This window comes from Drosophila montana, unplaced genomic scaffold (assembly GCF_035044405.1).
Source record: "Drosophila montana isolate Dmon_TW-CO22-7 unplaced genomic scaffold, ASM3504440v1 contig_3733_1, whole genome shotgun sequence".
Taxonomy (NCBI): Eukaryota; Metazoa; Arthropoda; class Insecta; order Diptera; family Drosophilidae; genus Drosophila; species Drosophila montana.
Window position 1 is genome coordinate 2635357 of NW_026998620.1, and position 22503 is coordinate 2657859.

A 22503-nucleotide genomic window follows, 5' to 3' on the forward strand; every position below is an offset into this window, starting at 1 on the left:
TTTCAAGAGACGTTCAACTTTATTATAACAATGTTATAAAGGTCTTTTTTTTCTTGTATTAGATTAAAATTAATTTTGTATATAATTTGGCAAATTCACAATAAATTCCCGAACAGTTGTAATCAGCTGTTCATATACTACAGCTGATTGCTCTTGCTCTTACTACTGCAGCTGTTACTTAATATTCGAATGTAGTTTTTTACAAGACACATGTTAAGTTAGCTCTTTTTGCGTCCACAGTTCATTTGCTCCTTTTAGCGTTACGTGTCGCTTTTCCGTTACGTAGCTGACTTTGCCATTACGTAGGTACGTAAGTACCGTTGTGCATTGCATTTCGCTACAAAATGCCCAAATATTGTGCGAAAAGGTAAACAAAGCTGTTACAGTGATAAAATGTTCCAAATAAATGCATATCAATGTGATGAATGTTGGCCAAGTAACATAGTATTTAACTAATCAAAGTCAAAGGCGGCAATAGTTAATAAATCGAAAAGCCTATGTACATGTATTACACACTGTTGCTGCCTTCGCAGAGGCTGAAAATTAAAATCAATAATTCAATCAGAAAATCAAAACACAATTGTGTTTATGATAATTTATGCAATTATGCCACATTTGTAATGTTTCTTGGTTGTCTTTGCAGTTGCAGTTGATAAATTCAAATGTTATGCTCTGCATTTGCATTTGTTGTTGTTGTCGTTGTTGTTGTTTTTGCCGTACACGTTGCAAGGGCTTGGACAGGGCAAAATGGAACAGGAGATTGGCACCTGGGACTCAGTTCTGCTGGAAAACCTGTCCGAGGATAGCTTCATAAGCAACATACATCAGCGTTATAAGCGCGATCATATATATGTAAGTAATGCAGTTTTTATCCTGAGAATCACCTTTGATCACAATTTGATGTCTCGCTTTTAGACCTACATTGGAACTTCTGTTGTGGCTTTGAATCCATATCATCACATATCTGAGCATTCGTTGGAAAATATACGCAACTATGGCAATAAAGGCATTTTTCAGCTGCCACCACACATGTAAGTGCCTTGCTATACTTTTAAAAGTATCTAATATTATCGTATAATCCTTGACACAGCTATGGGCTTACCAATTTGGCTTATCAGTCTCTTAAGGATCAGAGCGAGGATCAGTGCGTGCTGCTCACTGGCGAAGGAGGCGCTGGCAAAACGGAGACCTTTAAAATGATTGTCAATTTTCTTACACACATACAGGATCGTGCGCTTTGCACTGGCAACCCAAATGAACTACGCAAACAGTCCTCGGGCAGCTCAACGAGTGGCATGGGCATGCATGCCCATCGACGTGCCTCGAGCAGCTGCTCTGGCACAGCCAATTTTATCATATGCAAAAACAACGCAGCTTCCGCATCCAGTCAAGGCAGCACATCCAATTCACGTCGCCAGTCGCCGTCACCGGTTCCGGGTCCGGGGCCAGGTCCGACACAGCGCTCGCGAATGCGTTCCGAGAGCATCGAGCGCCAAGCCAGGCGCAATATGCGTGAAAAAATTGTTGACTTTGATTTTTCGCATCACAAAAGCACTGAGAATATCAGCACGCTGCTGGAATCAGCCGCTTCGCATGGACATTTGCATCCAACGAAATCATGCTTCAAGCATCAACAGACACAAGTAAACACCTGCACTGCCACTTATGGGCCACTGGCCGGGACGCCCTCAAGAACGGGCTCTTCCAGCACGTCGCCCAAGTACTTGCACGGCGGCTGCCGTCAGTGCGGCCACAGCAAATGCACACGCGCCCAAAGCCTGGAGAAGGAGGAGCGCGACGCCGCTCTGATATTGCTGCGGGGCAGCAATAGCCGCCTGTCCACTGCCAATCAACTCCAGCAACCTCAACGCGGTAGCTGTTCAAATCTAGTGCGACAGCAGTCAACCGAAAGCCAATCGGAGCGACAGTTGTCCATGGGCTCCACGCAACGTATATCGCTGTACGATGCACACAAGCTGAGCAAAGTGCTCGGTAGCACCAATGTTTCGCCCACTCCCTCGGCTAGCTCCTCGTTGCATCGACGTCACAAGTCGCCCAGCCAGCGGCTGCGAGAGTGCGTCACCTGCGCAGATGTCTTCCTGGAGGCCATGGGCAATGCCTGCACACTAAAGAACAACAACTCCAGCAGATATGTAAGTAATTTATTTTACCCCGCTGATAGTAAATACTAATATATGGTTACTTAATGCTTCCAGGGCAAACTGTTTGACATTGAAATTGACTTCAAGGGAGATCCCATGGGTGTTCACATAACCCACTGTAAGTAACTAAAGATGAAATTCTTAAATTGCTATTTAAACTGTTCAAATGTGTTAAAAAACATTACTATGAAATTGTTTCCATGTCTAACTCACATAAGATATGTTGGAAAAGGTTTGAATTGATTGATATATCAGCTATCAGTAATATATTGACTTTTCTGTATTTTCTCTTATTTTATGATCTTTATTTAGACTCGCATCACGGATACTGTAATTGGCGAGCGCAATTTTCACATATTTTATCAATTGCTTTTGGGTGCGGATCTCCAGTTACTAAGTTAGTTTGTTCCTAATTACAAATCCTATTTAATTAACTAATAATTGTCTTAAAGAATCTCTGAAGCTCTTTCGCAATGTGGAAAAGTATGAACTGCTGCGTAATACAACTGCCATGGAAGAGGATCGTGCCAATTTTCATTACACAAAGGTCAGTTGTAATTGTTATTATTATTATCAAAGCAAAGTCAACAAATTGATGACATTTACAGCGCTCTCTGGACGTGCTTGGTTTGAGCTGTGATGAGACTAACTCTATTTTTCGGGTTATTGCCGTGGTCCTGAAGCTGGGCAACTTCATGTTTGTGCCTGTGACCAACATTGATGGCACCGAAGGCTGTCAGGTTTCCAATGTCTATGGTATGTCCCACATCCATGCTAAAGGAAACCAATTTTAAGATCTTGTTATTGTAGAAGTGCAAGAAACAGCGCAACTGCTCAATTTAGAAGCTCAAATTTTAATCAATTGCCTGACGAGAGCGAACAGCACGAGCAGCACACAGGAGGATGTTGGCTGTGAAATGGATGCCAGGCAGGCGGCCAGCAATCGGAACACGCTCTGCCGTACGCTCTACAGTCGCCTATTTACCTGGCTGGTCAATAAGATCAATGAGACAATGAAGTCCACGCAGCGTGAAAAGAATCTTGCCCTGCTCGACTTTTATGGCTTTGAGGTGCTGGATCACAATTCCTTCGAGCAGTTTGCTATTAACTACAGTGCCGAAAAAATCCATCAGGCAAGTGTCAGAAATGTGACACAATATTTGGCAATTATGATAACGTCTTGTTTCTTCCTTCTCAGAACTTTGTGTTTAATGTATTGCGCTCGGAGCAGGAGCTGTATTTGCGGGAGGGCTTGGATTGGTCGCGCATCGATTACTTTGACAACGAGTCCATATGCGAACTGATCGATAAGCCCAGCTATGGCATTTTAAGTCTAATCAACGAACCCCATCTGAACAACAACGAATCACTGCTGCTGCGCATACAGCAATGCTGCGCAGGGCATCCCAATTTCATGACTAGCGGCAGCAATTCCATGTGCTTTCAGTAAGTCCATTCCAGCATAGCTAGAGCGTAACTAAACATTTATATATTTCAATCCAAAGGATTCGCCACTTTGCCAACGTTGTTAACTATTCAATACATCGGTTTTTGGAAAAGAACTCGGACATGCTGCCGAAATATATAAGCTCCGCCTTTTATCAGAGCCAACTAACGCTGGTGCAGAGCCTATTCCCGGAGGGAAATCCGCGCCGGCAGGCCAGCAAAAAGCCAACAACGCTCAGCACCAACATACGCACGCAGCTCCAAACATTGTTGGCCATTGTGAAGCATCGTCGCGCCCATTATGTGTTCTGCATTAAGCCCAACGAATGCAAGCAGTCGCATCAGTTTGATTTGGCCTTGGTGCAGCATCAGGTGCGCTACATGTCGCTTATGCCGCTGGTGCATCTCTGTCGCACTGGACACTGCTACCATTTGCCGCATGTCAAGTTCTTTCAACGCTACAAGCTGCTCAACAGTTTGACCTGGCCGCATTTTCACGGCGGCAGCCAGGTGGAGGGCATTGCTCTGATCATACGTAATCTGCCGCTGCCGTCGGCTGAGTTTACGCTCGGCACCAAGAATGTGTTCGTGCGGAGTCCACGGACCGTCTACGAGCTGGAACAGTTTCGCCGCCTGCGCATCTCCGAGCTGGCCGTGCTCATACAGAAGATGTTTCGTATGTATCATGCCAGAAAGCGTTATAGGCGCATGCGCCACAGCCAAATGGTCATCTCGAGTGCGTGGCGCACGTGGCGTGTAAGTAGTTGCTGCACTGCAGCATTTGCATGCCTAACACAATTTGTTGTACATATTTCTATATATGATTTTTTGTTTTTATATATGTAGGAGTGCCGTTTCGGCATTCCCTTCACGGGCCGTAGGCACTTGTGGAGTTTATATCGTGTCGTAAGCATTGCATGTTCTTATTCCCACTCACAACCACCCATCCACCCATCCACTAACCCAGCAACCCAATTAATGAATAAATACTTATTGTCTGTTTGATAAATATCGGCAGGCACGCGAGGAATATCGTTCGTTGAAGTACAAGCGCCAAGTCAAATGGGCCGTCGATGTCATTGCGCGTAACTATCACCAGTGGAAGATACGACAGTATCTGCTCACGATTCCCTTGCGACTGCCGCCGAACACACTGAGTCCGCTTTCCTTGGAATGGCCAGCGGCGCCTGGCTTTCTGGCGGATGCATCGCGTCTGCTGCGCGCCATCTATCATCGCTGGAAGTGCTACATATATCGCAACTCGTTCGATCAAACGGCTCGCAATCGCATGCGAGAAAAGGTCACTGCCAGCATTATATTCAAGGATCGCAAGGCATCCTATGCGCGCAGGTCTGTCCATATCTACTCACTCAAACATGTCAAAGCTTTTCCAATTGAAATGCATTTTTAATTTGCAGCGTGGCTCATCCCTTTGTGGGCGACTATGTGCGTCTGCGCCACAATCAGCAGTGGAAGAAGATTTGTGCCGAGACCAATGATCAGTATGTGGTATTTGCAGACATCATTAACAAGATAGCGCGCTCCAGTGGCAAGGTATGTTAGCCACCTAGAATCCTGCTTGGAATGGTACTAAGAGGAGCACAGGGAAGCAAGTTTGTGCTGGTTACAGACTATCTCTTAGTTGGATATTCCTTGCCATACCTCTTCTTTACCCAATATATTTATGCTATATCTTTTGAACTTGCAGTTTGTGCCAATTTTGCTGGTGCTGTCCACATCATCGCTGCTTCTGCTGGACCAGCGCACGCTTCAAATCAAGTATCGAGTGCCTGCCTCGGAGATTTATCGCATGTCCCTGAGCCCTTATCTGGATGACATTGCCGTGTTTCACGTGAAAGCGGTAACTCAAAACGAGACTTAATTTTTAACCTGGCTAATGAAATTTCACTTCTATTCAGTCTGAATTTGGTCGAAAGAAGGGGGATTTTGTGTTTCAAACGGGCCATGTCATCGAAATTGTTACCAAAATGTTTCTGGTCATACAAAATGCCACGGGCAAGCCGCCAGAGATACATATAAGCACTGAGTGAGTAGTCGAGGCTTTATTGACAAATAGCTATGTAATTAAATTTAAATTTAAATTTTCTTCACGCAGATTTGAGGCAAACTTTGGACAGCAGACGGTCATCTTCTCATTCAAATACGGCGGCTTATCGGATTTGGCACAAGGGCCGCCAAAAGTCACGCGCAAGGCAAATCGCATGGAGATAATTGTCTGATCATTGAATTTGCTGCATAATTGCGCCTTGGTTTGGTTAGTGTGCGGTCAGTTATGGGATCTCAAGTTTTTATATCAATTATATTCATTTCCAAGCAATCCGCATGCACTTATTAGGTCTGTTGACTTGGTCCCGGGGACCAAAACATCATTTTAACAATATTTACACACACCTACACACACACACACACACACACACACTGACTCAAATATAATATTATTTTGCTCACAACTGACAATCAGTCTCAAAAAATTCGTTGTCAAAATTGTGCCAAAATGAAAGAGAGAGGGGGAGGGCAGGGGGGTAAATAACTAATTTAAATCAGCACCATTTCTTTGATATACTTAAGTAATAACTAACGAAATGAACAACTGAATTTATTTAACTAATTTTTCAAACTAGGTTTAATTGTAAGTCAAGCACCAAGTCGATTAAAATTGCAACAAAGAACTACGTTAGGAACGTGGCACAGTGAAGCGTTAGACATATTTTACACAAAATACGATCTTTCCGTTATAGAAACCAAAAGCATTTCTCTTACATTTAAGGTTTCATACACAATAATTAGTGAACTAATGCTATAGAACTCATACAACCATATATATATATATATATATAGCTCTATATTTACTGAACACAATATGAATCTGCGCCTCAAAACCCAGTGAGAGATAGAAAGAAAAAACTCGTGTGAAACATTTTTTTCCAAAATGTTAATTAGGAAAACCTATTTACAAGCCACAAAACATGTAGTTAAATATTTAAAAAATATATATACATATAAAATGGATAATTCAATTATACATAAATGACAAATGGCAACCGGAACCGAAACAATATGAAACCAAACAAAAACAAAAACAAATTTTACGAATGTTTGTTACAACAGTTGGTCGTACTTACATATACTATGCTGTAGTTGTTTATATAACTAAGTATCTTGTTATTGATAGCTCAGACAGAGATCAAATGTAACTAACACGTCGATATATAGTTGAATTTCATGAACTGCAATGGATCAGAGTGTGTATATTAGCAACACGATGCCGAATATCTGTGTGTATGTATGGAAATAGTTTTTATTTAGATTTAAATTACATCATACAATACTCTAAAAAGCCAAATACAGACAAGTATCTATATATATATATAAACACAATCCAACCAGTTGGTAGTTTATAAAACGAAATAAAACGATAAGAACAAAGTTTAGTAATAATAAAGCGTACGCATGGAAAAGTTTTTCTTTGTACAATATTATTTGCTTAGTCGCACATCAAATGTTCACTGGGCTTAATAGCATTATATATGGCTCATGGACACGGTTTACAATTTCGATTTTGGCTTCTTGAGCATGTCGCGCAGGACACGTCGCAATATTTTGCCACTGGGATTTTTGGGTATCTCGTCCACGAAGAGTACGCCGCCGCGCAGGCGTTTGGCCGGTGAGGCGCGCTCGTGCACAAAATTGATCACATCCTCCTCGGTAAGCTGGACATTCGCCTGCTTGACCACAAACGCCATGGGCAGTTCGCCCGCCGCCTCATCGGGTTTGCCAATAACGGCAGCGTCTTTAATCTTATCGTTGGTTAGCAAGAGTGCTTCGATTTCGGCCGGCGGCACCTGGAAGCCCTTGTATTTAATGAGCTCCTTAATCCGATCCACAATGAAGAACTCGAATGCATCGTCATAGTAGCCAATATCACCGGTATGCAACCAGCCGTCCTTAATGGCAGTCTGTGTCGATTTGGTATCGCCAATGTAGCCCTTCATGATGCCATCGCCTTTGAAGCATAGCTCGCCCCGTTCGTTCGGTCCCAGGTGTTTGCCCGTATCGGGATCAATGACCTTGGCATAGATGCCAACCTTCAGTACGCCAACGCTGCCTGGTTTGCAAAAGTCATCGGTCTGCACCAGAACACTTAACGTCGACTCGCTAAGGCCGTAACCCTGTCGAATGAAAGGAACACCAATTCGCTCCCTTATTTGATCTTCGGTTTCACGGCTGAGAGGTGCTGCGCCACAGAGCAAAACCATCAGCGAGGACAGATCATACTTGTCCACAATCGGATGCTTGGCTAGGAAGACCATAAGTGGTGGCACCATGAACGCCATCATAACGCGGTATTTCTGCAATGAACAAAGTATACAAAATATGTATATAGTTTTAAGACTTAATTTCGATGCGCATAGCTACCTCAATGGCGGAGAGAAACAGATTCTCTTCGAATTTGGGCAAATAGACGAGACGCGTGCCCATGGTAGCCGTTGTGATGAGCGTGAGGCAGCCAAAAGCATGGAACCAGGGAATGACAGTCAGCAGCGTAACCTCGTTCAGAGGAATCATGGTGGGCTGGCTGCAAACAAAAGCCATGCACAATTAAAACAAATATATATGTATATATATTCATTTAACTTACATCTGCGAGTCGATCGTGGCCAATAGATTGAACTGTGTCAACTGGACACCCTTGGGCAGGCCGGTGGTGCCCGAGGAACAAACAATTAGGGCGACATCCTCGGTTTTGTTTGCCACCGGCGACGTAAAGTCGGGTTTTGTTTTGAACTTGTCGTTGTTCATCAAATCCGTGAAAGAATGCACATTTGGATGATTGCTGGAGTTGCCGCTGAGCGCAATTATGGCCTTGACAAACTTATTCTTCTTGGCCACCTTGGCAACGCGGTCAACGGTGATCTTCGAGGCGAATATAACCTTTGGACGCGACAGGTTTATGGCATGATCCACCTCACGTTCGGAGTAGGTGACATTTAAAGGCGCCACAGTTGCACCCACTGCGAATCCGGCAAACATGGCCATGGCAAAGCCAACGCTGTTTTCGCTGGACAGCCCGATGACATCGTTCTGCTTGACGCCAAGTTTCTGAAGTATTTGAGCCAATCTCACAATCGATTCGTACATAAACTTGGCCGTATATTCTGTGCCCGTGACTGCATCAATCATCACAGTTTGGTCGCCGAAGCTTATGTATTTGTCCAAAATATACTGGCCCAAGGAGCGGTAATCCTGCGCCACCCTAACGGGTATGGGCCCGCCGTAAACAATATTATTAGGCAGCAACGTTGAAGTCATGATGAACTGCAATCAAAAAAAATTAAAATTAATTATATCTAAGAGCAAGGGTGGTTTTCGTATTAAAGGAAACCCTTGAATACGCTTAACTTTTTTTATAAATTGTTTTTTTTTTTTCTTTAATACACTTTGAACCTGCTGCTTAATCTTATCGAATGTTTATGAAAAAAGTTTAGTTTAAGTAAAATGATTTTATAGCTGCTATCTACGAAAAGGCAAATGCGTTTGCATGCTTGAGATTGAGGGCCGCTCCAAAGGTCAGCGTTTGCCCCCTGGAGACAGTGTGAGGTGACATCGAAACTTTGGCCGCATCACTTTCACGAACTACTCAGCATGGTTTGCATTTTAAATTAACAAACCGTTTTTTTTCTTTCTTTAATTTGTCAACTTACTTCGCAAAATGTTCAGCTTAAAACTTGAAGAGAGAATTGGCACACTCCGTTCTAGTGCGGCTTCCACAACTAACTGTTCTTGACACAAAAGGCGCAGATCGAATAGCCCAGCTTTTATGCTCCGATTAGATTAATGCTTCTGATAAGATTAAGGTGCAGCGCGCAGGCGCTTTAATAACATACGCTGTGATTTAGTGAAAAATATTATATATATAGATATATGCAGCGAAGACCAACCCACTTTACAAATATTATAGTTGACAACAAGAGCGAGCTGAGAGTCGCTTATTGTAAAATTTCGCTCATGTTTACATTCGTATCAGCTGTTCGAATTTTTTGCGCGTTGGCAATGCCAACCCTGCTGCTGAACCGAATTTATCGATTTATCGATTCATCGATTTCTTTTGTTGTTGAATGAAAAAGTAAGCAACGACGAAAGTTTTGAACGCTTTCTTTTTCAGTTACCATTAACTGACATTTATTTTAAATATATAAAAACTCCCTTGAACATGGTCGAATGATCAATAGCTTGGGGAGTACATAAATTTGATATACAACACTATTAATCCCAACTGGCAGCCGTAGCGCATTTCCAATTCGGCGCTGAGTTCAAATTAGTATGAGTGTACCACCCCGCCCATGAAATCGTAACAATATGCATTCGGTGTTTGGCTGTTGCTGCTAATGTTGTTATTTTTTTTGCCGACTGAAAAATAAGATAAGCCTAATCATTTTCGAATTTGTACTGGGGAGAGTCCCATTGCACAAGAATCGTTGTTAACATGAGCGCGTGCAAAATGCAAAAATTTTACAAATTGGACATCAATCGCACCGAATGGGAAGTCCCAGAAATATACCAGGAGTTGCAGCCGGTGGGTTCTGGTGCATACGGACAGGTGTGCAAGGCCAGAATCCGTGGCACCAACATGGATGTGGCCATTAAGAAGCTGTCACGTCCCTTCCAATCAACGGTGCATGCCAAGCGGGCGTATCGGGAGCTGATGCTATTGAAGCATATGGATCACGAGAATGTTATCGGCTTGCTGGACATTTTTCATCCGCATCCGCCGGACGCGACGTTGGAAGACTTTCAGCACGTCTACCTAGTGACTCACTTGATGGGCGCGGACTTGAACAACATTATCAAAATGCAGAACCTGTCCGATGATCATGTGCAGTTCCTGGTCTACCAAATACTGCGGGGTCTAAAGTACATACATAGCGCTGGCGTTATCCACCGGGATCTGAAGCCGTGCAACATTGCGGTGAACGAGGACTGCGAGCTACGCATTCTGGACTTTGGTCTGGCCCGACCAACTGAGTTCGAGATGACAGGCTACGTGGCCACGCGCTGGTACCGTGCTCCAGAGATTATGCTCAACTGGATGCATTATAGCCAGACCGTCGATATTTGGTCGGTGGGTTGCATTATGGCTGAGCTAATCACGCGGCGCACACTGTTCCCAGGCACAGATCACATACACCAGCTCAATCTGATCATGGAAATGCTGGGCACACCGCCGAATGATTTCATGCAGAAGATCTCCTCCGAAAACGCTCGCCACTATATCAATTCATTGCCGCCCATAAAACGCAAGGACTTCAAGTTTCTTTTTAAGAATGCCAATCCGTTGGCGATTGATTTGCTGGAGAAGATGCTGGAATTGGACGCGGATAAACGTATTACGGCCGAGGAGGCGCTCGCTCATCCATATATGCAGAAGTATGCAGAGCCGAGTGATGAAAGCACCTCGCCCTTGTATGACCAGAGTTTCGAGGACATGAATTTAACACTGGAAAAATGGAAGGAGCTCGTCTACAAGGAAGTCCTCAATTTTAAGCCCCCTGCGTCTTTTGCTGCAGTCTTGGAAAGCAATAAATGATACCGGATATTGCGTCAACAACTACAAAGTATTAGCAACAAACATACATTGGTTTGACCTCTTTTGAAAGCTAACAATGAATTTGCTCAAAAATTGTCTTATTTACTAATATGTGATTCATATTCATGTTGTAAAATATTTGTTTTGTATTTGTATACACTGTTGTTACTTGAAAATTTCTAAAAATTAATAAATAAATATATTTTATAGTAAAAATATATTTATTTTTGTTATTTTAAACTGAGTAAAAGTTGCGAAAATGGAAGTTGTTTGTTGCGACAAATGTCCACTAGAGCGCGCCACAAAGGTGACCGCCTTATGTATTTCTCTACTATTATAACAGTTACGGTACGGCTGTTACAAGCACATGTTAGGCTGCTCAGCTGATCGTAGTCCAACAATTCTAAACAGAAATTGTACTATAACAGAAGAGGTTTTCCTTTAGAGTCGCTCCATGTTAATATAACAGACTGTTTTTATAAAGCCATAACAGAATGTTAGACATGGAGTGCATTACATGTTATGCCTAGTTGGGGGAACAGCTGTTTTGCGCAGCTGAGCAAGCGTTTAACAGCTGAGCGCGAACTGTGAGCGTGAAAAATAAAATTTGTATTCAAAAACAAGCAAACGCATCCCTATGTTAAAACTTCGTAGTGTGGTGAGCCAATGCTTCTTTCTGAAGCGACATATTTCTGCACTTTACATAACCGGCGACAAAGCCAACGAGAACTATGTGACGCTGCAGCCATACTTGGATTTCGCCGGCACATTCCGCGACAGAGCAGCCCTCGAGCAGAGCATCGCCAGACGTGGCCTGGCCATCAGCCTGGAAGAGGTGCTCGCCAAGTACGCAACGTATCGAACACACCACGATCAGCTGCAGCGGCTGGAGGAGGAGCGTGATGCGATTACCAAGGAACTGAAGCGACTTACAAAATCTGGCGGCTCAGCGGTGCAGCTGGAGGAATTGCGAGCGCGTGGCAAAGTGTTGCGCAACGAAGTGAAAGCTTTGAAACAAAATCTGTATCCCATCGAGGATGACTTTATCCATGACTTTTTGCATCTGCCCAATAGCTTGCATACGCACGGCCCCCAAACGAACGAGGAGAAGCTCATTTATAGGCACAAACCGCCCACGTCTGCTGCACAGGCGCCATGGCATTTGGATCGCAAGGATCTGGTGCATTTTGTGGACAACAATCGCTACTACTTGATGGAGCAGGCGGCACATTTCGACGTAGATGCCATGCAGGCGCTGGCACGTTACTTCGTCACGCACGGCGACTTTGTGCAGACCTCGAATCCGGACTTTGTGCGCTGTGTGCTGCTGGAGGCCAATGCCACGCCCCTCAGCCAGTACCATCTGGTGCGCGAGGAACACTTGCTGAACAAACTGAATACCGCATATCTAACGGGCGGCGGCGCATTCGAAAGTTTTCTCGGCGCCATGACCAAGCTGTGCATATATCCTTCGGTGCTTCCGTTGCGCTATGTCTCCTGCGGGCGCAGCTACAACCGCGAGGAGGCGCTGCTCTACGGGCCGACGCCCAGTCTGTACACGGCCACACAAACGAACGCGGTGCAAAGCTTTGTGGCCACCCAGACGGCTGGCGAGGCCGATGCAGCACTCGAGCACGTGCTCAATCTGGCCATCGACTTTTACAAATCCCTGGATGTGCCCTTCCGCATTGTGTACGTCCCGGCAGACAGCCTAACGGCCGCGGAGAGCTTGCGTGCCAGCCTCGAGGTATATGCACCATCCCTGAAGCGCTACGTTTGCGTTGGACGCATCAGCAACTACGGAGACTTTGTGTCCAAGCGAATCCTCTTCAGCACGCGCCGCGACAAGCACTATGATTTCCTGCATCTGGTGGGCGGGCCGGTGCTATACACCACCAGGTTGATAGCAGCGCTCATCGAGCTGGGCGTCAAGCTGGAGGCCAGCAAATTGCCCGGCGCTCTGCAGCTGGGGCCCAGCATGCAAGCCATGACCCAGCACCAGAGAGATTTACAAGAGTTCAAAGATCTTTTTAAATAAATATGATTCCGCCGGGCGAAACATTCATTGTTGTTATCCGTATACTTAGTGTTAACAGTAAGTAAAAAAGTCGTTAAGTCGTTACGTACAAAATTATTTACAAGCTAGTTTAATCTCATGGTCCACTGGCTGACTACATCGACGTCGACGCATCCTCCGCCACGGAGCCGAGTTAGTCGCTGCATTTGATTTGCATTTTGGGAAAACGTTGACGAAAGTTCTCGCACCTGGGCGTTGTGAAGGTGAACGCATTCCGGGTGTCCTCCAGCACGGAGTTGGGACTGGGCCTCAGCGCTTTCAGCACGTACGTTGTGTTATATTTCAATTTGCTAAACTCCAGCGAATCCTTCTGTAAGCAAGCACACATCATGGGACACATGAAATGGAATCTTAAGATAAGACTTATTATCAATACTTTAAGCCGGGTTTTAACTGAATTTGAACCCGGAATTATAGACCTGTTTCTAATACCTCTTTGAAGGATATTTTTATTGTGTGACGAATTGTTTTAACGCAAAGAAAAATGTATCTACGATCTCATTAGAGAATCACTTTTTGTTTTAAAAGATATTTTAACAAAATTCATCTTAAAATTCGCGTCTGAAATTAAAATTTTATGATGCAACTTTTTCGTTCATGCAATTTTTGACACGTATCTCCGATCCAAGACGGGTGGATTTTGCGAAAAGGGTGAAAAACGCTGATCGGATGGCAAACAAATAACTTTCCTGCAGCCTTTTTTCACAAGTTTTCCACAGCTGCGGGTGGAATACCGTCAGTCCGTCAGTCAGTCAGTCATTCAGTCAGTCGGTCGTTCAGGACAAACAGTTTTATGTATAGAGATTCCCCATTCCGTTCTATCTTAAACTTGGCGTCTAAAGTTATATTTTACATAGATATTGGTAAATCAGTTATATATATTTTCGTTCATGCAATTTTTGACCCGTATTTCCGATCCAAGAAGGGTGGATTTTGCGAAAAGAGTGAAAAACGTATCAAATGATCTTTGAAGATAAGCTTAAGGCCGATCGATTGGAAAGCAAATAACTTTCTTAGAACCTGTTTTTCGCGACTTTTCCACAGTTGCGGGTGGAATACCCCGAGTTCCCGCCTTAGATTGCATCTTCAAACCTTTATTCCCGACTTTTCCACGGCTGCGGGTGGAATACCTCGAAACCCCGACTACAGCTTTGACTGCGCGCTGATCAGCAATCAGTCCGTCAATCAATCAAAATATGATCAATTAAATAAACATGAAATTAATGCATTAAACATTTCATTCTTCAAACATTTTGTTTGCGAAATCTATATGCATATTCTGTGAAATTCACTATTGAACCTTGTACCCAACTTTCTGCTCCTCTGTGGATCAACTACGTCATTGGAGCACTGCAATTGGATTTGAACCACGTACGTGGCGCCTCGCTCGCAAACGTGTTTCACGTGTTGAACGGAACAACAAAATGTAATCGAAACCCAATTGACCAAATGACAAATGATTTCTGTAATGATTCGAGGGGCACGAACAGAGCTCGTGGCATGGCCGCGTTGTACTCACTTTGACACGGATAGCGCTGAATTCGCGGTGCTCGCATTTCGTTTCTTGGGGGCACAGCTCGAAGACTCTGCAATGCAAAATAATACAAATTGTTTATAAACAATCAAATAACATGAATAACATGTGTATAACACATGAAAGAGGGGGGATGGGGGAGGGGCTGCCACTTACTTCTCCTTGTGTGGCTGGAATCCCAAAATTTGCACAATCATGCCAAATTTCCGGTTCAAACGGAAACGTACTTCATACGAGCCGTTGCCCAGCTCCGCGGGCGTCGTCGTCGCCCTCGCAACTTCATTAATGGGATTCACAGCTGGCGTCGAGCTGATCTCCTCGGCGGCGGCGGCGGGCCTGTGATGATACTTGTGCCGGACATGGTGGTTGCTGCAGTCGAGCGGAGCAGCATACGGTTCGTCCAACTGAAGCGTTGTGTTATATAACAACGCCGTCTGCTCCGATTTCAGGCGCCGCAGTCCAATTATGGACATGGCCTGCACTTGTATATAGTACGAGGAGTTGGGACGCAGTTTCTTGATCTCGAACTGATGCGTCTGCAAATTATATTGATTAATCTCTGCCAAGCTGCGGATGGGCGCCCAATCACGAGGTATATTTTCTAGGGTAAAATCCTGATTTCTTTCTAATGGTCTTATGAATTCACAGCATTTTTATAAATTTTGGACAGTAAACATTTAAAGGTTTATATTTATTTATTTATTTTTTTTTTGTATATTTATTTATCTATGTATATTTATTATTTTATAATATAGTCAAATTTAAGCTTCGACTGTTCCTATAAAACTCTTTAAAATTTAATATTGAAAAAAATTAAAAAAAAAATAAAGTGCACTGACAAAATGTTTAATAAATACTTTTCACTTTGTGCCTCAAATACTTTAGACAAGTTTGGTCGCAGTCTTGTTGCATTTGAATTATTATACCCTTGCTGAGGGTATATTAATTTTGTCGTGAAATGTGTAACGCTTAGAAGAAGACATCTCCGACACCGTAAAGTATATATATTCTTGATCAGTATCAGCAGACGAGTCGATATAGACATGTCCGTCTATCCGTCTGTCTATTTCTATGCGAACTAGTCTCTCCATTTTAAAGCTATCGTCATGAAACTTTGCAGAAGTCCCTCTTTCTTTTGCACGCAGTACATGATTCGGAACCAGCTGGATCGGACCACTATATCATATAGCTGTCATAGGAACGATCGGTCGAAAAGTAGGTTCTTATATAAAAATCTTTTTTGCTTATCAAGATAACTTGACCAAACTCAGCATTTATTAGTTTTACTATACGTCTTATATATTTGCAAAATTCGATCGACATCGGACTACTATATCGTATAGCTGCCATAGGAACGATCGGTCGAAAAGTAGGTTCTTGTATGGAAAAGTTCTATGTTTTTCAAGATATCTTGACCAAACTCGGTATTTATTAGTTTTACTACGCTCCCCATATATATGCAAAATCCTATTAAGATCGGACAACTATATCATATAGCTGTCATAGGAACGATCGGTCGAAAATTATGCTGTTGTATGGAATTTTTTTTATTTTTCAAGATATCTTGACTAAACTCGGTATTTATTAGTTTTACTATGCTCCTCATATATTTGCTAAATCCAATCAACATCGGACCACTATATCATATAGCTGTCATAGGAACGATCAGTCGAAAATTAAGTTGTTATATGGAAAACTTTTTTGTTTTTGAAGATATCTTGACCAAACTCGCCATTTATAAGTTTCACTATGTTCCCTAAATTTATGCAAAATCTTATTTACATCGGGATACTATATCATATAGCTGCCATATGAACGATCGGACTAAAATTAAGTTTTATGAAACCCTTTTTGTTTATCAAGATATCTTAACAACACTCGGCATTAACTATTTTCCCTGTGCTTCTTAAATACGAGCAAAGCATTATGAGCATTATGGAAAGGTTGGGTCTGCAAGGGTATTAAATCTTCGGCATGCCGAAGATAGCACTTCTTTCTCGTTAGTTAATTAGTTTGTTTAACACTTACATCCCTGACATAGGCGTAGAGCGTGTAGATCTGCTGATCCGCGCTGCTCACGTAGAGCGACCAGGTGATTTTATATTTTTCCACCGGCAAATTGGACTTGGACGGACACCAGACCACCTTGACGCTCATATAGCGCCGTCCGTCGTAGTGCTTGGAGGTGACCCTCACATCGTTGGGCGCCTTGGGCGGCTTGGGATCTGAAAAGCTGGTGGCTATTGAGCTGGTCAAGATTAGGGGGACAAGATCGGATCTTACTGCTGGCCAGGGTAAAGGCGTGCGAGGGCTGCGAATAGCCGCGAAATCCGAACGCATTCACCGCCGCGACGCGCACCTGATACCAGCGACCGGGTCGTATGTTGAAGAAGATGTCCATTCTGTGGTGAAAAGTCTTTGCATGTTAGATTCGCTGCTTCGATATAACCATGCCGTGAGTACCTACAATTTGCTGGGTCCGTCGCGCGTCTCCAGTATCTTCTCGGTCGGCTGCGACTGCCACATGCCCAGCTTGCGCGGTGTAAAGATGCGCCCGATGTGCGATCGCACCTCCACATGGAAGTAGCAGGGCAGCAGCGACAGCTCGATGGTCAGCTCCACCTTGTGGCTGCGCGGCAGCTTGTAGCGCAGGATCTTTGGTATGGGCGGCAGCTGGCTGGCGTTGCGCACGCCCAGCGGCTCGGCGCAGACGGGGCCGCACGCGGAGGCGCAGCACTTTTGCACCTCGAGGCAGTCATGGTCGTAGACACAGTTGTCCAGACAGGAGAGACGCGCTTGGCGTGCGAGCAGCGCGCTGCTCGGGCAGCTGCCGGCTCTGGGTGCACGCAACAGCTCCAATTTGCACGGGTCGAGACAGCGCTGGAGTGTTGCCGGGGTTTTGTTCTCGCATCTGGCCAGGCACTGCAGATCCGTGATCTTCTCCTTGATGTCGGTGCTGTCGCGCTGGCGTTGATGCAACGCGCTGCTGGCATCCGAGGCACGGCTGCCCAGCAGGGCCAGCGCCAGCGCCAACATGAACAGCATGATCTTGATCTTGATCTCTCTCTTGATCAATCTGCAATAAATGTACGCCAGATAATCAGCTCTCCATCTCACTCCATTTCCATCTCCATCTGTGGCTTAGACTTAACGCATTCCGTGCATTCATAATTAACAGCATTTATGCATGTTGATTATGCTGAAGGATCGCTCGAACCGGTTTATTCCATTTCGCCTGACCAACTAACTAATCATTCTGCGCATTTCTGCCCCGCTCCCAACTCCAAGCAATGAAAATGCAAAAATACATAAATGTATCTCAAGTGCTTGACAGGACTTCAAAGCGCGCATCACGGTGCGTGCCACGAACGCACCGCTCAGATAGACAAACTGCAAATGCTTTCACGATCCCGCAATACTGACTGCCATGATACCCTGGCCGAAATGCTTTGAACTATATAAAATGCTTATTTGTTTCAAAATTGTTCCTTTCAGCTTCTACTTCTTCTACAGCTTCTACTTTTCTTCCAAATTCTATGGTCTTCTTTCTGATAAAGTTGGAAAATGATAAGTTAGAGCTGATTTTTAGATAATTTACTTAATAAAATAATACTTGGATATAAGGCTCTCGAGGTGATTCGAAAAGTTCGAAATTCTAGAAAGCCCTAAAATGTTTTTAATAATATTTAAGGGTTTTAATACGTGAAATATTAAAAAAAATATTGAATTCAATGTTAAATACATTACTAGAACTTTTTCTTTCTGGGATTCTGTCTAAATTCTGTCTGCTAAAAAAAAATATATTCGAAACTAATTAAATTAATAATGATAATAGTAAGAAAAAAGGACTCTAGTTAAAGCAGAACAGATTAAAAACGTTGATTTCAGTTTCTAAAAAATGATTTACTTAATTTTTATATAACTAGCCTAAGTCGTTTGAGGATATCTTTACTTCAATATAAAGTCTCCGGTTTACTTTGGTTGATATAAACTATAACATATCTATAGTTAAGTATATATCACGTGTACATAACGTAGGTTCATTTGATATGTTAGCTACATTTGAATGTAGCTAAATTACATACACATACGTATGAGCTGTCATTCCTGGTACTGAAGAGCTGCGCATTGCGCCGGCTAAACGGCATTCCGCTGCACGGAATTGGCTGCTAAGCCAACCTTTTAAATTGGCATGCAGCTTGCCAGCCACATAGGGTATTTAGCACGCAAATGGGAAACTAATGTTTTATGGCTTGGTCGATGCTGCCCCAACTGTGTGAGCGTGTGCATGTGTGTGTACATGCGTGTGTGTGCGTGCGTGTGAGTGTGCTGCTGCGTGTGAATGTGCAGCAAAGAAAATAAAATAAAGATGAATGTGCGCATGCAAGTGGATGTCACCAGATTCACAAGCACACACACACGCACACGCACACACACACACACGCGCACACATAGAGCAGCAGCCAGCATATAGCCGGGGCGGAGATCTCATCACAGAAGCCCAGCCAGCCAGGCAGCCAGGCAGCCAGCAGATGCCGCACATGCCAAGACGATACAGATACAGACACTTTGGGCGCAGCGTTCGTGGCAGGTGGCGGGGCAAGGAACGTGAACGCAACAGAACAAACGGCGCGACAGTAGATGAGTGGGGTGGGGGGAGGGGAGGGGGGGGGGAATGCAGCCGCAACAGAGGGACATTAAGCGACAAATGAATGTGCGACGATCGGCGGCAACAACAACAATAAGCACAGCGCTGATGACAACAAGATGAAATGCAGCAAGTTCCGCGGAACGCAAAATTTGCAACAAAATTGGGCAGTAAATCGGGCAAAAGCAGCGCTGTCATATGGAATGGCAGTCGCAGTCGCAGTCGCAGCCAGGATGGCTGCCTGTGCTTGGCTGACTGGCCGTCTGCCTTGCTGGCTGCCGCTGCGTAGTGGCAATTAATTGCTTTTAACGATTCAAAAATTCAAAATTATCTTTTTATGCTGCGCACACATAGCAGAGCACACACGCACACACACATGCACGCGCGCGCACACACACATGCACGCGCCTTAGGCAGCGGAGCTAAAAGATCCGGATCGATTTCGTTGACGTCGCTGCTGCTGCTATGATAAATCGTTGGTGGTAGTTGGCTTTTGTTAAGGTCTGCGTTCTTCGCAGCTTAGCACAATAGCTTCGGGCCTGACGCTGAGCCAGTGACTGCGACTGCGACGGCGATTGCGGCTGCGACTGCGGCTGCGACTGCGACTCTGGAGCTGGCGACAATGGCCGAGCAGCCAAGCATCAACAACAGTGTGTAATATGATGCAAATCGTTTAACACTTTGACCAACAACCAGCAACAACAGTAGCAACAACAACAACAACAGCAACAACAACAGCGACAACAACAACTACAACAACATCGTCATCGCATTGTTGCTGCTGCTCAAGTGCACTGGCAGCCGCACATAAAAAGTTTTTACGTTAAAGTAAACGCAAGAAGAGCAAAGTAAACTACCAAACGGGGAGGCTGGAATCGCCATTAATCTTTCGAATGGCACGACGATCAGATACTCTACAATTGCGGCACTCTACAAATTAGTTGGATATGAACATTGTTAAATATTGTTATGTATGTTTAGTTTAAAAAATAATATTATCTTAATTATATGGTAAAGTATAGCTCTGAAAATATTTAAAAAAAACTGCTTATAACAAATTCTTTGTGTGCTTATCTAATTGTTCAACATGGTCTAAGAGTTAGCTTAAAATTAAATATATTTAACTTAAGATGCATACATATATGTGCAATTAGGTTATTTATTGGTTAGAGTTTTAGAATTAAAACCATCATTAAATATTATTATGTATGTTTAGTTTAAAACACAATATTATCTCAATTATATGGTAAGTATAGCTCTGCAAATATTTTAACAAACTGCCTATAAAAAAATTCTTTAAAATTGTGTGCTTCATTAATTTTTCAAATAACTATATTTAACTTTAGAAGCAACTATTTATATATATATGAGCAATAAGGCTAAATAAAATTCCAATTTATAAGGAAATAGTTATAATAATAGCAATTATTTGCAATTTAAAAATTTAATTTAAATTAACCAAACAGTTAAGCGTAAAAAAAGATATTTAAGATACGAGCTAAGAAACTATTTTCTCCTTTTAGTAAGTATATTTTGGGATTTCTCTATCTTAATTTTAAATTAATTTAAGTAAAAGAAGTATTTGAACTTGAGTCTTGATTCAGTTGTTAAACGTGTTATGGATTCGACTAAAATCCTACGTATTTATTGTGTATTATATTATATTATATATTATATTGTGTATATTATGTCCTACAATATATCCTATAATGTTTGATAAGTAAATGTTTGCATTTCATCTTACTTTGCCAATTAAAGATATAAAGACATTATATATAAAAAAGTGCACTTTAGCATTTTAAACTTTCTACCTTCTTATTTAAATTTATATTATAATATTGCTTATATTATTTTCTCAATAAACCAAAAATTATTCTTGCTGTAATCTCAAGACAATCTGCCTTATTTCACTTTGGCAAACAATAAAAAAATTTCTTGACCGAATTATGGCACATTTGTCTCTAAATGTTAACAACAAAATGCAAAGATAAAATACACGATATGATTTTCAGATAAAAGTTCAAATTTGTTGGGCCAAACTTCTATATTTTTATAGCTTTGTAGAAGCTGACTCGTGAATCATTTTGAATCCGAATTTTTCTATTAACAATTATGAAAATAGGAACAGTAAAAACTTCTCACATTGCGCTAATTTGTCATAGGAAAGAAACATGAAGCGATCCGATCTGAAATTTCAGGCTAGCTCGCTAGCATTTGCGGACTCAAGTGATGGGCGACAAGAAGAAGAAGAACAAGAAGAAGAAGAGGTTTGCAATTGTAGGCTAATTTTGCAGTCGCTCGCAAAGTTCAGGTTCAGGGCAATGGGTGCCGGATTACTTCCGATGCGAAGGGTATGGCGCTGACGACTTTGCCACGGCAACTATAGCTCGTATAAGTGTTGCTTGCCATGGCCGGTGCGGCGTTGCATGTCACCATGGCATCCCCATCTTCAGCTACCCGCAGCCCCGGCCCACATAGCTACCCCTACCGCACCGATTGCCGCAATTAGCACGAAGGCAATCTCATTTTACGCCGACCAAATTGCGCAAATGGCAAGCAAACGAGCCGAGCCGAGCAGGGCAGAGCATTTTGTTTTTGTACTTACACTTGACGCACAATGAGCGAAATGCCTCTGGCAACCACCACCCCAAGGAGTGGACGCAGAATTAAGCACTTGGTCCCAAAACGCCAACAATCTGGCAACACCCTGGTCGGCACAATTCGCGAGGCTTCTTCCTGTGATCGATCGATCGCGCAGCTCGCGCGCGTTATTATTTAATTAAGTTTCGATTTTATCTGTTCGGTTTTGCACTTCTTCGCTGCGACTGCAACTGCGGACGGGAACGCGGCTGCTGCTTCTGCGTGACCGAACCGACGTGTTGCACCCACAAAGACTGACTGACACACTGAGCGAACGACCAATTGCATTGCATCTGGATGCTGAACATACTTGTGCGCTCGGCCCCACTGTCGCTCGGCTGCTCGGCAGCTCGTTTGCGTTCGTTTTTTATGTTCGGCTCTCCCGGCGCT

General features: G+C 43.4%; 5 protein-coding genes across 7 annotated transcripts; 3 read left to right on the forward strand and 2 right to left on the reverse strand.

Moving 5' to 3' along the window:
- The first annotated feature begins 152 nt into the window (after nt 1-152).
- Nucleotides 153-7090, forward strand: LOC135437159 (unconventional myosin-Ia). 3 transcript variants are annotated; one of them, XM_064695023.1, is made up of 18 exons: nt 185-367; nt 644-852; nt 916-1031; nt 1091-2153; nt 2217-2280; nt 2381-2394; nt 2475-2559; nt 2615-2709; nt 2771-2918; nt 2973-3295; nt 3361-3608; nt 3668-4364; nt 4455-4514; nt 4627-4958; nt 5027-5162; nt 5317-5469; nt 5528-5655; nt 5725-7090. In XM_064695023.1, exons 2-18 carry the CDS (start codon nt 748-750, stop codon nt 5846-5848), a joined length of 3891 nt encoding a protein of 1296 aa, XP_064551093.1. In that variant the 5' UTR covers nt 185-367; nt 644-747; the 3' UTR covers nt 5849-7090. The 3 variants fall into 3 exon arrangements, 2 of the variants coding, with proteins under 2 accessions (XP_064551093.1, XP_064551091.1); XM_064695021.1 differs by lacking the exons at nt 185-367; nt 644-852; nt 916-1031; ... (1 more) ...; nt 2217-2280; nt 4455-4514 and having other exon boundaries at nt 2368-2394; XR_010437643.1 differs by lacking the exons at nt 2381-2394; nt 2973-3295; nt 3361-3608; ... (5 more) ...; nt 5528-5655; nt 5725-7090 and having other exon boundaries at nt 153-367; nt 2771-2910.
- LOC135437160 (uncharacterized) lies at nt 6904-9564 on the reverse strand. The gene is made up of 4 exons (XM_064695024.1): nt 9332-9564; nt 8269-8945; nt 8046-8205; nt 6904-7978 (listed from the first exon to the last, which is right to left on the reverse strand). Exons 2-4 carry the CDS (start codon nt 8937-8939, stop codon nt 7175-7177), a joined length of 1635 nt encoding a protein of 544 aa, XP_064551094.1. The 5' UTR covers nt 8940-8945; nt 9332-9564; the 3' UTR covers nt 6904-7174.
- Nucleotides 9565-9973: 409 nt separating this feature from the next.
- LOC135437161 (mitogen-activated protein kinase p38a-like) lies at nt 9974-11373 on the forward strand. Its single transcript, XM_064695025.1, has one exon. It carries the CDS (start codon nt 10114-10116, stop codon nt 11212-11214), a length of 1101 nt encoding a protein of 366 aa, XP_064551095.1. The 5' UTR covers nt 9974-10113; the 3' UTR covers nt 11215-11373.
- A 384-nt stretch (nt 11374-11757) lies between these two features.
- Slimp (Seryl-tRNA synthetase-like insect mitochondrial protein) lies at nt 11758-13348 on the forward strand. Its single transcript, XM_064693652.1, has one exon. It carries the CDS (start codon nt 11852-11854, stop codon nt 13250-13252), a length of 1401 nt encoding a protein of 466 aa, XP_064549722.1. The 5' UTR covers nt 11758-11851; the 3' UTR covers nt 13253-13348.
- Kal1 (Kallmann syndrome 1) lies at nt 13242-22373 on the reverse strand. Its single transcript, XM_064693651.1, has 7 exons — nt 22079-22373; nt 17293-17901; nt 17109-17227; nt 16854-17050; nt 14982-15361; nt 14811-14877; nt 13242-13601 (listed from the first exon to the last, which is right to left on the reverse strand). Exons 2-7 carry the CDS (start codon nt 17868-17870, stop codon nt 13425-13427), a joined length of 1518 nt encoding a protein of 505 aa, XP_064549721.1. The 5' UTR covers nt 17871-17901; nt 22079-22373; the 3' UTR covers nt 13242-13424.
- Between the last annotated feature and the right edge of the window lie 130 nt (nt 22374-22503).